The sequence below is a fragment of the Sphaerodactylus townsendi genome, linkage group LG07, assembly GCF_021028975.2.
Source record: "Sphaerodactylus townsendi isolate TG3544 linkage group LG07, MPM_Stown_v2.3, whole genome shotgun sequence".
Classification (NCBI taxonomy): domain Eukaryota; kingdom Metazoa; phylum Chordata; class Lepidosauria; order Squamata; family Sphaerodactylidae; genus Sphaerodactylus; species Sphaerodactylus townsendi.
Genome location: NC_059431.1, coordinates 105,341,584 through 105,357,144, shown reverse-complemented (window position 1 = coordinate 105,357,144; position 15,561 = coordinate 105,341,584). Strand labels below are relative to the sequence as shown.

At 44.5% G+C, this 15,561-nt stretch overlaps 1 protein-coding gene across 3 annotated transcripts in view; it reads left to right on the top strand.

The window, feature by feature from the left end:
• The window catches only part of NRG1 (neuregulin 1), a 438,532-nt gene that overhangs the window by 170,031 nt on the left and 252,940 nt on the right, over positions 1-15,561 (top strand). For 2 of the 3 annotated variants that reach the window (XM_048502953.1, XM_048502954.1), the window contains exon 1: positions 6,941-7,330. The exons of the other annotated variant lie outside the window; for it this stretch is intronic. In XM_048502953.1, coding sequence (XP_048358910.1) covers positions 7,177-7,330 — 154 coding nt within the window. In that variant the 5' untranslated portion in view covers positions 6,941-7,176. Of the gene's footprint in view, positions 1-6,940; positions 7,331-15,561 lie in introns of those variants that run through there. 3 annotated transcript variants of the gene reach the window in all.

The window sequence follows — 15,561 nt, the reverse complement described above, 5'->3', positions numbered from 1 at the left end:
GACCTTTTTATGACCTGCGCAAAGCCATGAAATATAGATTGCTTCAAATAGAATGTTAAACTTTTTTTCCTGTTACGAAACTGCTTAAGCCAGAGTGCAAGTAAGCAGAATACTTCTGACCCTTTAAGAATGAGTAGTATCCAGCCTTTAACAAATAGCTTCCTTTACACTTTATTTATTTGGAAATTTTCCACACTGCTTCTCCAAAAACCCTGTCCAAGATGACTTACAAAATAAAAACAAATTATTAAAGCACAACATTCCAAACATAGCCAGAACCTATCACTGAAAAATATGGAGGAGCTTAAAATGGACTTAAACATTTCACAGGTCAAAACAGGCTATAAAATAATGTATACTCTCTAATTAAAAACCCAGGGAAAGAGAAATGCTTTAGCCTGGCACCTAAAGGACAGCAAGGTGCACAGTGAGCTGCAAGGCATTCCACAGATATGGTGCCACCACTGAGAAAGCCCTGTTTCTGGAGGCCACCTGCCTAACCTGTAAAGGTGAGGCACAGAAAGCAAGGCTTGTGAGGTTGATCTTAACAGGTGGGCAGGCCAGTATGGGAGGAGGCAGTCCTTACATGTTCAGGGGTATTGTGCAGTCTGGCTCTTGAGTTATTTCCTGCTTTCTGAAATGCTGGTCACTTAAGCAGGAAATTGCCACTTTTGCCTGCCAACTTGTGCCTCCAGTGATCTTAAAAAGGGGTAATCCTGCTTAGGATGCCACTGTTAGTCTCATTCTGTTTAGGGAATATGCAAGCTATATAAATCCCCACTTGTAAATGAAGCTTGATTTACTTCCTGTTCTTAATTCACTTTCCAGCTATTGTATGTCCCCATTCACCACTACTTATATCTTACATTCTGCTATGCTCTTTTCATTTATTTTCAGAACATGGTGAAGCAAAGGTGTATGGTGGGAAAATGGCACCGGGAGACAGCCGTTCTCCAGGCGCCCCCACCCCGTTATGCCTGGGGGTGAGGCTCAGGGGGTGGGCCCTCAGGCTTTGCCCCGCCCCTCAGGCCTTGCCCTCCCTCCCAGCTCCCAGCTGGCAGTCCCTTCTGCCCTCCCCTCTGGGTAACTGAAAGGCTCCGTCCTCAGCAACTTTGCTTTTATAAGCACAGGGGCAGAGCTTGGGGGTGGGGGCCCGTCTTCCTGGTCATGTGGGGGGCCAATTTTGTACCCCTCATACGACCAGATTAGTGGTGCCCAGGGACAGAAGGTACCTAGGCAGATACACCACTGCGGTGAAGTCTGTCCCTGGTCTTTATTTTTAGAACCTTCCCCTTGCTGCTAGAACACGGCCATACAGCCCGGAAACCACACAGCACCTCAGTGATTCCGGCCGTGAAAGCCTTCGACAATACATTAAACACTAGATGGTTCATAAGAAATTTACTCACTGCTGGTACATTCAGCAGCATCATTTCTTGCATGTAGCTATACCATAATGTTTCCAGGATTAATTCCTATAATCAAGTGTTTCTATGTAAAAAAAAAAAAGTGTTGGAAATGTTTACTTGGTCCTGTGCTATAATGTACAAAGGTGACTAAAAGATTGCCACAGTGTTCCTGGCTCCTACAAGCTGCATTGCCTAGAACTGGATCAGGGGGCACTGTGGCTCAGAGGTAGGTAAATTGCTTTATGTGTAGAATGGTGCCACATTAAATCCTGACATCTTCAGTAAAAATTATCTCAGGAAATGAACTGAGAAAACCTGCCATCTTAAAGAGTTGTGCCCATCAGTGTAGTCCATCAGGACCAAACAGACCAATGATAAATAAAAGGTAAAGTTAATCTATTGATTCTACTTCCTTTTTACTCCTTCTTTACCAAAATATACAGAAGGAGTTTGGTTATTCCACTGTACCATACATGAAGATGCTGCAAACATACCAAGCTAACATTTGAAAGCTCTACACCACAGGTGTCGAACTTGCGGCCCTCCAGATGTTATGGACTACAGTTGCCATCATCCCCTGCCAGCATCATGCTGGCAGGGGATGATGGGAACTGTAATCCATAACATCTGGAAGGCCACAAGTTTGACACCTATGATCTAAACACTGTACATACAACACTGATACATTGCACACAACCACATCCGGCAGCAGGCAGGCAGAGGCTGGGGGGGAGGGGCAGCTAAATCCATCTCCTGTGTGACAAATCCAAATGGTACCTGAGTGGTAAGACCCCCTGCCCCCACCCCAAAAATGAGCCAATGGGATTACCTGAACTAGAAGGCAGCACATCTCTGAGAGTTGGCTATGGGATTCTAGGACTCAGTTTTCTCCTGCCAGCTAATCAAGAAGAAAAGACAAATGTATATAAGAGTTTTAATTCAGAAAAAAAATTCTACTTGTTGAGATAAACTGGCTCAAGCCATTCTACATGATGATAAAGAAAACACTTCCACCAGACTGCCATTTGAATGCAGAAGAAAGTCTGTGTCAGAACACAAACTTCCCTTAAACTGCGATCTAGAACATTTTTGGGGAGACAACTTATAATTTAATTAGAGGAGAGCCTAAAAGTGCTAGGGGTGTTTATAATCACTGTATCTTCCTGCTATAAAGTCTGGCAGAACCCCTTTTCAAAGTGCTGTTGATCTCTTTCTCGCAGTGTTCTTACCTAACTGGGAAGAAAACAATGGATAAGTAAAACCTCCTGAAAGTAGATAAGGATGATGATAAGTTAAAATAGCTGCTAAAAGTGTGCAAATGGCCATCATTGTTGACTTCAGGGATTATGCAGAAAGGTAGAGCTGACCATTGCAACAGGTTTCTTTTTTGGATCCAATGAACCACAATGCTGTAGAAAACACTAGCCATGTTTGTAAATTCAGATTTGTAGCCCCATTTTACTGGCTGGCCCTGCTTCCAAGCCGTGACCAAATCAGGCTCGTCAGGACTATTCAGACCACTGGGTATTCACATATCTACCGTGTTTCCCCAAAAATAAGACCTATCATGATTTTTCAGGCTTTTTGGAGGATGCTTAAAATACAAGCCCGACTCCAAAAATAAGCCCTACTGGTAGTTACAGATCAGGATGGTGTGATCCAGCAGGGTGCTCCCTGCCAATGAGGATGCAGCTTGCATCACACGTGACAGGGAAGCAATGGGGCTGCTGAGAGCTCGCCTTAATGAATTGTGAAGGTACCATATTTCCCCTAAAACAGTGGTTCTCAACCTGTGGGTCGCGACCCCTTTGGGGGTTGAACGATCCTTTCACAGGGGTCGCCTAAGACTCTCTGCACCAGTGTCCTCCATCTGTAAAATGGATAAATGTTAGGGTTGGGGGTCACCACAACATGAGGAACAATATTAAAGGGTCGCGGCATTAGGAAAGTTGAGAACCACTGCCCTAAAATAAGCCCTATTCCAAAAATAAGCCCTAATGCATCTTTTGGTGCAAAAATTAATATAAGACCCTGTCTTATTTTCGGGGAAACACGGTATCTAAAAATATAACTTTCTGCCCATATCAGTCTTGTCAATATAGTTAATATATGTAAAGCTTTTTTTAAAAAAAAATCAATCTTGCTTTCCACCCAAATAGGAATGAAAAGTATTTTGTCACATTGTTTTCCCCTCTTCCACTTTATCCCCACAACACCCTCCTGTGGTTCTGATAGATCCGGTCACCTGGAAGGTTTTTACAGTAGAGGAGTTCCAACACAGCTGTCCAGGGTCCTAAGCAAACAGTCTAACCCAGCATGATTATGGCAGGGGATGATGGGAACTGTAGTCCATAACATCTGGAGGGCCGTGAGTTTGACACCTATGGTCTAACCACTAGGCCATGCCAACTCCTTTTCTGTTTGCAAAAGCTATTCTATAATGGTGCAATATGCTAAATCCAGGAGGGGACCACAAAATTGGTTCAGTTTTTCTCATGTGGCCAGGTTCATGAAATGTTTATCAAGATTCAGCCTGTTGTGCTCAGCAGCCGTTCATAAAATAAATATGGCTGTACATGACACAACTTGCTTCAGCAAGACCTCAGAACCCAAATGTGCAAATACTTACACATGATGCAGAAGCAATAATAATTTCAAATATGAGGACATTATTGTCATTATACAAAGCATTCAATCTTTCACCCAATAATATGTGAGGATTCTGTCTCAATTTTCTTGAATATTTCTGATTCCCCGGTTCTGCGCACACGTCCCTTAATTTTGCAGTTTGCTGGACTTTACATAAAGTCTGCAATTTTGAAATGCTTTTGCCTTTGAAATGATTAGACCGATGTTGGACTATATAGCAGCGGTACTATAGAAGTCTTCTTTGAATCAAAAGGTTGAAGTAGGAGAGTCATCTGATGGCAGTTTGGGACCTAAGATAAAAAACACAAGAACAACTTCCGTTTTAAAATAATTGTATTATTATGTCTGACCAGCCGATTGGTCAGTCAGTCACTGTTTGCTGGCCCCTTTTTCCTCCTGTTGTTGGAGGAAAACAGGGAATGGTCACTGAAGGAAGGTCAGAGATATACAGAAGACCGTTGGGGTTCAGCTTCTACCATCTCAATTTAAAATGATCTTTGATAGTAGGAAGCAGTGATGGCTTGGCTCTGTATACAGCAGTATAAGAAGCAGTATATTGCATGAATGAAGCTCAAGGTATCATCAGACTATGGAAACTAAGTGTGGAAATTTCCAACACAAGGACAGATGGCAGAGGGAGAGCAGGGAGATGGTAATGTATTTAAGTAATTCAATAAGAGCTGTTCCACTCTTTTTGTGAGTGCTCAAGCCACTTCGTATATACTTATCATCCTACCCTTACAACAACCCTTTAAAGTAGGCCAGTATTGTTATCCTCATGTTACGGTGGGAAAAGAACAAATATGGCTGAGAGATAATGGTTTGCAAAAAATAAAAGGCTACCCAGTGCGTTCGTGGCTAGCGAAATTTGTAGGCAAGAATTTCTGCCTCCCAGTTCACAGTGTCTAAACCACTCTCCTGTTTGCACGGAGGAATCTAATCTTGTTATCCTAATCCTGTTTATCGATTTGGGCCTTGCCCTAAATGGAAGCACGAACAGCCGACCTTTGAGGGAAAAGGCCATGACCTGGCTTTGTCTGAGCTACCCTCAAGCTATGTTTCTTTTTCCTGAGGTTATGGTATACCCATGTGTAGACTGCACCACTTCGGGCTGCGTGAAGGGTGAACCTATCTGAATGCACTTTTTAAAAAAAGTATTTCATAGCACAGCCCCAGGTAGTTACTCCATTCTAACACCATTGAAATTAACGAGTTTAGACTGAAATTAACGAGTTTAGACCTGAGCCCTTTGGGGGAGGGCGGTATTATAAATGCAATAAATAATAATAATCAATAATAATAACTCGTTAATTTCAATGGTGTTAGAATGGAGTAGCTACCTGGGAATCAATCTGCAAAGGACTGCTCTAGTAGAAACGTAATAGGAGAAACTGAAATAATAGTTGCAACAGGAGGAGGAGGAGGAGGAGGAAGGAGGAAGAGAAGAAGAAACAACCAGCTAAAGAACTAAATGCTGTGATATTAAACAAAATTAATAATAATAATAAATTGTGTTTGTTGTTTTTGTCAATAATAATAATAAATGAATAATAAAAACAATAAACAATAAATGAATAATAATAATAATAATAATAATAATAATAATAATAATAATAATAATAATAATAATAATAATAATAATAATAATAGAGTGGTAATAGGCACGCTGGGCGCCATCCTGAAAACACTAGGGCAGCACTTGAAACATCTTCAAACTGACAAAATTAACATCTGTCAAATTCAGAAGGCAGCCCTGCTGGGATCTGTGCAAATACTACAGGGATACATTGCAACTTCCTAGGCCTCTGGGTGAGGCTCCAATTTTAATGAATGGCCAACAACCAGCTAAAGATCTGGCAGCTGTGAAATCTACAACAACAACAATAGAGCTGTTTGGCTGATCCCCTCCTTTTTTTTTTGCTAACCTCTCATTTTTCTTTGTGGAGGGCTCACGATGAAGCAACCTATGGAGGAACTCTCTATCTGGAGCAACTGTGTATACTCCAGAAACAAGCTGTACCACCTCAGTGAAAGCTAGGTTCACTGCCACTTTAGGTTCGGCCCCGTGGTTTAAACAGATTCCCACCTCTCTCATGTGTGTATGCAGGAGTGAGGTGCAGGAAGGATCCCAAAGGGAATGGATCCCATTCAGCTGCCCAGCGCCAACCAGTGTGCAGAATTATGGACGAGGGGCAAGAAGGATCCCAAAGGGAAAGGATCCTATTCGAGGCGGCCAGCGCCAATCAGCGTGAAAAGGTTCAGAAGAGGCGCAGGAACCAAGGGGAAAGGATCCCATTAGGGGCGGCCAGAGCCAATCAGCGCGCAGAATTACGGATGAGGCGCAAGAAGGATCCCCGCGGGAAAGCGTCGAATTTGAGGAGCTCGGCGCCTTCGGATTCCGCACGGCACATTTAGAACGACTTCCAAGCGTTGGAACTGAACTCATTTTCCCGTAAGTGGAAAACGAGCTCCTTTGTAACGCTTTGCGACTCGTTCTCAATGTGCTGTGCAGAACGAGCCAGCGGGAAGAATGCATTCGAGGCGGGCCGTTCCGATCAAGGTGCTCCCACCGCCCCCGGGCCCGAGCCTGCCTAAACTTTCTCCCTCTCCCGCCCCCCCCCCCGCCCCAACTTTTTCCAGGCGCAGCCGAGGCGACCTCTGCTTGGGCTCCACCCGCCGCCTGCGCCGCCGCTCCTCCCCGCCCACATTCCCACACCCTCCCCGTGGCCCCGGGGGGCTTGCAGGCTCCTCCCGTGTGCGAGCGGGCGGGCGGGCGGGTGGGTCGGTGGGTGTGCACACGCGCGCCCGGGGCGGGCAGACAGGACAGGCATCCCCCCCTCCTTGGCCGCTCTCACTCCCCCGGCGGAGGGAAGGGGGAAAAGAGCCCGGCAGCAACTCCTCTCCGCGCGGACTTCTCTCTCGTTCTCGGGATGGGCGCCCGGACGGAGTGAGCCTCAGCAGCCCGCGCCGGACGAGGACGAGGACGAGGAGGAGGGAGGCAGCCCGGGACGGCGCAGAGAAGAGCCGACGGAAAACTTTGCCCCTTCTAGATCCTCGCCTCCGTTGGCCCCGACGGGCGCCGGGCGAGCGGCAAAAGGGCACCGGGGCGCAGCTGGACATGAGCAAGTCGCGGCGCGCCGCGGGCAAAGAGCGGGGGGCGGCCGCCTCCTCTTCCTCCTCGCCGCTGCCGGGCCCCGAGAAGAAGCGGCGGGGCAAGAAGGGCAAAGGGGGCGCCGGCAGGAAAGGCGCCGCCGGGGAGGAGGACGGGCCAGGTAAGAGAGATGGGGCTGTGTGGGTCTCCGGTCCCTACAGCGGTGCAGGGCGCGCGCGTCACACGAGCGCCGCACTTCTGTCCTACCTGAAAGGGTTGTTGTTGCTGAAGTGGTTCGAGCGCTCGCAAAAAAAAAAACCAGTGGAAGAGCTCTTAGCGAGTTACCTGAATACCTGGCCGCCTCCCTGCTCTCCCTCTGTGCGTATGTGGCAAACGTGTGCGCGCAAAGTTGCCAGCCTGCTGCTGTTCCGCTTGCACCAAGCCGGGGTTCGGGCTCTCTCTGGCAATGCATTCTTCCCAAGAGGCAGCTGCCCTCTGGCGAGCGCCTTCTTGCTGGCCGGTCTCAAGGCGTGTGGAGCTCTGGCCCAGCAGCGCTACTGGGAAAGCAGGGGATGGAGGTGCAGAGTGGCCACTTCTGGACCTGAGGGGAAATCCAGGGGAAGAGAAGTTTGTTCTCCTTGCCTTGGACAGGACAAGCGACCAGGGACATTTGGGAGGCTACATTTGTTCCAACCTGAAGTTGTGCTAGCAGTTTCCTCAGATGCAGTGAGTTTCACCTGCATCTCAGTAAATGTCAAAAACATTGCTTTTTGTGAAGACCAACTTTTTGTTAAGACCATGCAGCCTAGTGGGCGAGGTGTCCATCCCGGTGGTTGTCAAAAAACAAAAAAGAGCTTCCCCCCCCCCACCAAACATAAGCCTATAATTAAAACAACTTTTCTTTCCCCACCCCCTTTTTTAACATGCATCCTGAACGTTTTGGAGAATTCAGTAGCGTGCACACTGTGGTTTGGGTTGATTTGAATAAAAGGTGCAGTGTTGCTTTTGGATTTTGCGGTGGGCCTGCTGCCTGCTCTATTTTGCTCAGCAAACGGTCATCCGTCTTCCCCTTTTGCCGGTTGCTCTTTGCCCTCCGGTTGCAAAATCTGTTGTGGACAGAAAGAGTATTATTGATGTGCCCCTACTGCTCTCTATTAATACATTCACCTAGAGAAAGCAAGACGCCACCTTTCTCTGTACCTTTACTCTTGCAGCCTTAAGCCCTTTTATAAAAGTTGCTTGCACGTGGTAGAAGTTTCTTTGGAGTTACTTTGGATCACGTTACACAGGGATAAGTGGCGAAATAGTTGTATCGTGCCTTTCCTCCTAGGGATTGAGTTTGGCAGGTGTTGGGTTATCTCATTTGCCCTCGTGAGAATCCTTGTGAGGAAGAGCACTTTGAAAGATAATGACTTGCCCATTCATAATTAAGTTGGGACTTCAGTCCGTAACACATTTGTAACTAATCAAAGAGTTATGCCCAGTTACCAAGTCCTGCACCACCTGCTCTGTCGCACCAAGTTTTCTCTAACTGTTAGGAACACTTTTAACGCCCTTTTATGTACTTGGGTTGAGACAAGTTTCTAGTCAATGTTTGTGATTTCTGAGTCCAGAACTGGGTCAGGAAGTTATTCTGGCTTAATTATGGATATTAACAGCGCTTAAACTTTAGATTTAAGTACCCATGGGCAAATATCTGACCATATAAAGATTCTCAGCTGATGAATAAGGAGTAGAGGTTTGTAGTCTTTTTCTTCATTTTTGGTACAGTGGTTTCTTTGGTTCTGAAGTACCATACACAAGGGCTCTATTTTTTTTAAGGCAGAACTATTTCGGTTTTTCTTTGGTTTCCAGTTAGATTTGCATCGTTACTACAAAAGTAGTAACATATTCTCTAACAGTGGAGTGCATAGGAGGGATGCTACACCCGAGGAAGATATTGTGCTCAACTGTTTCTTTTGGAAGGTCAGAAGAACTGTTTCTTTTTGGAAGGTCAGAAGAAGTTGTAAGTTCATTCCCAGTTGGAGGGTTCATCTCAGGTGCCTGTAACTAACATTGCATCTGCTAGTGATAGCTATTTGGATTTAACACTCACCTCTTACTAGAGGAGTGAAAATGCTACTTGAATGGAATTCTTCCAAGCCTAGTTTCAGCTGCAGAGAATCTATGACATGCCCATGTAAGTATCAGTATAAGCAGCCTGTTATTCCAAAGAATTTTGTGTGAGATATAATTTCTTCCCAATGAAATGGGCGATGTTACAGCTGAAAACAGTTGCCAAAGTATTTGTTTGTAAGCCAGTCCTTTTAATTTCAGTGAGAATGAGTGCGTTTAGGAGTGCTGCCAAATTATTTTTTTGCTATTTCCAATGAAATGCAGGAATAGGGAACATAATATCTTTATCAGCTGCACTTCTGCATAACCCCAAAACTTTTAAACAATACAAACAGGAATTAGTCTGCTAACAGATTCCTCCAACCGTAGTGCAGAGACTGTGACTTACCCCAGCAATGAACTCGCTAAGTGGACTTAGGACCAAACTAAACAAGAAAACGCAAGCTCTATGATCAGAGCTCCCTTAAAAACAAATACAAGCAGCTAGAGAGAGATCAAAGTTGAGGTACTGGGTTGGGGGGGACGACTCATCCTTTCACCCATTTCCCAATTTTCAAGTCCCCTTCAAGCTGCCTTTTGCTCATTGGCGAGAAATACGTAGGTACAGGAGCTGAAAAGAACAGTTTTATGGAGAGAGCAGCTTTAAATTGGGGAAATGTCATAGAGAAAAGTATAGTCTCCCCCCCCCCCCCAGCACCAAGCACTGTGCTGCTTCATTGCAGTAGTCCAGTGCTGGCTTCTCTTTAAAAAAAGTAGGAGATTCAATCACAGATGTCCCCAGACTGTCTAGTTTGGCGCTGATGTGAGCCACTGTTCTCTCAGACTGTGTTGAAAAGTCACAAACAAATCACTATTTGAGATGACCCAGAGATCGTTAGGGTTATGCTTTTTCTCTCCTCTTCTTCTCAGGTGTAGTGGAAGTGTTTCTGATTAGGAAGCCTACAGTCTAACCATTATTTGCAGTTGAATGCCAAACCACAGTTTGGTCCCAGTTTGTGGACATCTCCCCTTAATTTGCTAAAGCATTTGACATCACATCAAAACGTGGTTAGACTGAAGATTCCCTAAACCAGGAGATCTGAAGTCTCCTTACAAGAACAGAAGGAAGAGGCAAGGGGTGGTGTGTGATACGAAGGATTTCAAGCTTGTTCATCATGACACAAACAAACTGTGGGGGTGTTTTTTTGGTAACATCTCAATGCAGATTCAGACGTTGGTCTGCCCCACAGGGCTGTTGTAAGGAATGCTAAGACTGTGCATGTGGTCATTTGAAATTTGCTGCATGAATGCTCTGCTTTTTTTGTTACCTTGCATTTTCTGGCATCATCAAAGCAGTTACCATTTCACCGTCTGAATGCTTATTTGCTCAAACTATAAGATTAAATAGTTTCAAATTAGAGAGACAAATGGGAATACTTGCTTCCATTGGAGATAAATTTGGCATTAAAAGTCTCACAAGGTTTCAATCAGGGGTCACCTATAATCAAATTATGTACGTTGACTTTTCACTTTTCTCTTGCCTTAAATCTGGGGTGGGTGGTAAATATGAATTCTGAATTGGGGGTCTTCAGTGTCTTTTACGCGGCTTGAGATAATCCCAAGGAGAACAAACTGTGTGTATTGATGTGGTCAGAACGTACAGTTTTGATCCTGGAAGGAATCAGCATAGGAGGACATTTGGGAACCCTTTTTGATCGGATTCACTATGCAGAGAAGGTTTATAAGATAGTGTTGTAAAACACTGCCCTCCCCTGTTATTTTTACAAAGTGTTTTGTAATGATGCCAAAATCCCGAAAGCCAAGATCTCATGCTCAGCAGCAAGCAGATCCACAGGGACAAGTGAAGCTTGATCCTGAAAATTGCGTCCTCCTATAATCTCATTTATTTTGGTGGAACCGTGCCTTAATACACGGTTTTAGAGTTAATGTTCCAATGGGTCTGAGTGATGTCATCCTCCTCTCTCTAGAAGCTGGTTTTAGGTTTTAACCTCATGGTTTGGGGTTTTTTTTAAGTTATAAGGTACCAGAGTCCAAATTTAAATGTATAGGAATTGGGACCCATTATTGCTGATGAACAATGGAAATAAAATTCTTTTTAAAGTCCGGTATATTTTGCTTGAAACCACGGCAGCAGTTTTACAGTGTACATTTTAAAAGGTGCCAGATGGTAAAGAAAGAACCTCTGAAAATGGATTGGGTTCCAAGTTAAGATTGGATACAGAAAAGGGTAGAAAAAGACATCATAGAAGGAGAAAACTTTAATTGACTTTTGAGTTACTTGTTTGGAAAACATTTGCAATGTAATCCTAATCAGAGTAACACCTTGCATTGAAGTCAATGAGTTCAGAAGGGTATAACTCAGTAGGATGGCAATATATTGATAGCAATATATTGATTCCATTCATTAAAATGCAAACTGAAATATCTGTTCTCAGCTAGAACCTAGACACATTGTGTAGATATCAGTCTTTACTTCAATGGGATTTTCTTTCAAACAATGGATGGGATCCTATGGAACCTTTTTAGTAGGGGCCTCTTCCCCCATTACATGGAGGACCCCCAGATGAGAGTCTTGTAACACAGGTAGGATGCTTTGCTCAAGGGGAATATATTTGTAGGAGAATGCATTTGTAGAATCCAACCCATATTATAAATCTCACTGGAATCAATATCTTTACTAGCCAGGGATATACATTTCATGTAAGGAAGGGAGACAGCCTGGCAGTTTGAGGGCAGGATTCTTTGAATAGTATCACCAGTCTTCATTTGAATTAACTTTCCAGCTATCTCTTCATTCCATGCAAATGATGCTTGAGTTTAACCTTAGAGGTGGGAAAGGTTATATACAGTTCTCTAAAGTCACAGGCCCCTTCCGCACACACAAAATAATGCATTTTCAAACCACTTTCACAACTGTTTGCAAGTGGATTTTGCCATTCCGCACAGCTTCAAAGAGCATTGAAAGCATGTATTGTCGAAGGCTTTCACGACCGGAATCACTTGGGTGCTGTGTGGTTTCCGGGCTGTATGGCCGTGTTCTAGCAGCATTCTCTCCTGACGTTTCGCCTGCGTCTGTGGCTGGCATCTTCAGAGGATCCTCTGAAGATGCCAGCCACAGACGCAGGCGAAACGTCAGGAGAGAATGCTCCTAGAACACGGCCACACAGCCCGGAAACCACACAGCCCGGAAACCACACAGCACCCAAGCATTGAAAGCAGTTTGAAAGTGCATTATTCTGCTTGTGTGGAATGAGCCACAGTGTCATGAGAAGGTACCTGCAGGCATGCATAGTTGCCACATCTTCCCAGAACTTGGTGACCAAAAAGTTTTTTGAGTGGCCTTGAGCCCTTCCAGTGAGGAAATGAACCAACAAGTCTCTTTTCTTCACACATAGGGCCCTTTTGCACATGCAGAGTAATGCACTTTCAATCCACTTTTCACAATTGTTTGCAAGTGAGTTTGGCTATTCGCAACAGTATGAAGAGTTTGCTACTTGGAGAAAGAGGAATCAGCTTTTGTCTTTTTTGACGAGCAGGAGCTCATAGACCAGCCTCTGCCAACGGTTAGTTATCTTCTAGATCAGTAATTAGAAAATGCACCAATTAACTGCCAGGCCGTAGTTGCTCAGCCTAGAAACTCTCAATTGGCTGAATGGATCCAAACAGGCACAGTCCTAAATCAATTGTCAGAGCTATTTTAGGTATAATATTGAACTGGGTTTTCCCTCAATTTTCTAATGCATGGAGCTAGAGAGATGTCACTGGGCCAGCACGTACAATAATAGCCAGTGGCAGTTTTTAACTGAGTTCTAGGGGTTTTATTTGATATTCAGTTTCTATGAGCAGCAGTGAAAATGTTTCCTAGCCCCTTTGTTGCATCTCTTCAGCTCATCTCTAGCTGTTTCATTTCATTTGTATCCTGCCTTTTCCCCCAATGGGAAACCCAAAATGGTTTACATCGTTCTTCCCTCTTGCATTTTATCCTCATGTCAACCCTGTGAGGTTGGTTAGGCTGAGAGCTCATAGTCTGCAGAAGTGGTGTACCTAGGCAAACTGGCACCCTGGGCAAAACCTGAGTTTGATGCCCCCCATGGGCGGAGCAGCCCGGCTGCGGCACTCATCCTTCCCGGACGGCCCCAGCAGCCCATGTTCACTGGAGGCAGAGCTCCCCATCCTCCTGCTCTGCCTCTGGTGGCTTGTGGACCACCGTACAGAGTGGGCGGGGCTTAGAAATCAGGCGTCCCCACGTGACTACAAATTTCTGCATCTTGGGCAACTGCCCATTTTGCCCAATGGGTAGTACGCCGCTGGACTCTGCTGGCAAGCTTCCATGACAGAGTAGAGATTTGAACCTGGTTCTCCCAGGTACTCTAACCACTGTACCACAAAGTTATGAACTAACTAACAGAAGAAAATAACTTCCATTCAAAAAGTGGGATTAATTTAGAATTTGAGTGAAGGTCTTTTGAGTTGTGACCCTGTAGTTTAAGCTACACATAATACAAACACTTTTCCTATACTTGTCTTAAAGTGCAGCCGACATGGGAGGATGGAGAAAGCATGAACTTGCCATGCATTTTGGAAGAAGGTTGTCTTGGTGGGTTTTGAGGAGCAGTGGGGCTTGGGGCTTCCACAGAGATTTTTAAAGTCAAAATGGGAGTGTTTGGGAATGCTGAAGTGTAAAAACCGCTAAAGAAATTCATGTGTGCTACTTACATGGCCAGTTGCATTCAAACCTAAACTATATAACTCTATTCAACTATTAACTATAAAACTATCAACATGTCTCCTTTTCTTTTGAGGGAGGAGAAGAGATTGGGTGCCATTGAATATGTCGCTCTTAACCTTGTAATCCGATATGACGAAGAGGAAAATCAGGCTTAGTAAATAGTGCAGACAGTAGGCTGTGGTCGCAACAGTATGAAGCATGAATTTGAAGTTGTGAACCTGTTGCGTTCATCTGGCCAAGTAACATATTTGATAGTTTTCAATACAGAGAGCCTCTTTTGTGCAAGGACAAAGAAATATTTTTTTTAATTTTTGCTCATAACTCACACACAACATTACAGTTGTGTGTTTCCAGCATTGTTGAAGTGAAGGAGAATTGCTGTGGCTTAAAAAAAAAATCTCACTGAATACGGAGACGTTTGAATCACAGCCATGTCTAGTTATGGTCCCGTCTTTTGTTTGCTGTGTTGTTTCTATTACCTGATGCTTAAGTGCTTAAAATTGAAGCCATTGACTTCTGTATTCCTCTTGTTGGTAGATTTTATCTGACACTTAGCTGTCTCAGGCCTCTTCTGCACATGCAGAATAATGCACTTCCAATCCACTTTCAGTGCACCTTGCAACAAAATCCACTTGCGAACAATTGTGAAAGCGGATTCAAAGTGGATTATTCTGCATGTGCAGAAGGGGACTCGGTCTCCCCAAAATCAAACGTAGCATGAGAGATCATACTATTTTAATTATGCCAAGAGGGATGAATTTTATTAGAACTTAATCCTCGTTTATGGATGTAGTACTACAGGAAATGTGTTTCTTAAAGGATAGACCATTATGGGGCTTTCCCCACTGACAGAGTTGAACTGGTTTCTACCTAGGTTTGCCTCAGTGAAGTTCCTACCACTGCCACCGAAGCTCTAACATCATTGTTTTGTCGTCTGGCCCCCAGAACTGTTATGAACTACACTTTTCTGCCGGAACAAGGTCGATACCGCTTCAAAGTGGGGAAGCATCAAAACGACACCTCATCCATTCAACCAATCACGAGTCGCTTTTGTGGCATGCACAGAACGGGAAAGTCGTGGTGGGCAGAAAGTGCATGTAACTGTAAACTGTAAAAACTGTAAAAAAAAAAAAAGAATGCTCCCATTTCCCTTGCATTAACACAGAAAATACGTTTTCACCACGATCGAGGGAGCCGAAACAGGCACCAAGCATTGATCCTGCTACCACTTTAGCTCGGTTCCAGGGGGCCAACTCAGTTGCTGTGGGGACAGCCTGGAATCCCCCTCCACTGAAGGGAACCGAGTCGACCTTAGCTCCCTTCTGTAGTGGGGAAAGCCCCTAATGTAGAGAAGATAAGGAGGGATACCAGATCAAACCCTTCCATCTGATTCAGACATAATATAAAGTTAAAAGTTTACAGTCGCATTTCAATTAGAAAAAATTAGAATTTCCATAAATCAGAACTTGAACCCTGTTTTACTACAAACAGGAGAAAGAGGAAGGGAGTTGGAGCACATGAACCTAAGTCTCATTCATGTATAACCTAACTGTGGTTTAGTTTGAATC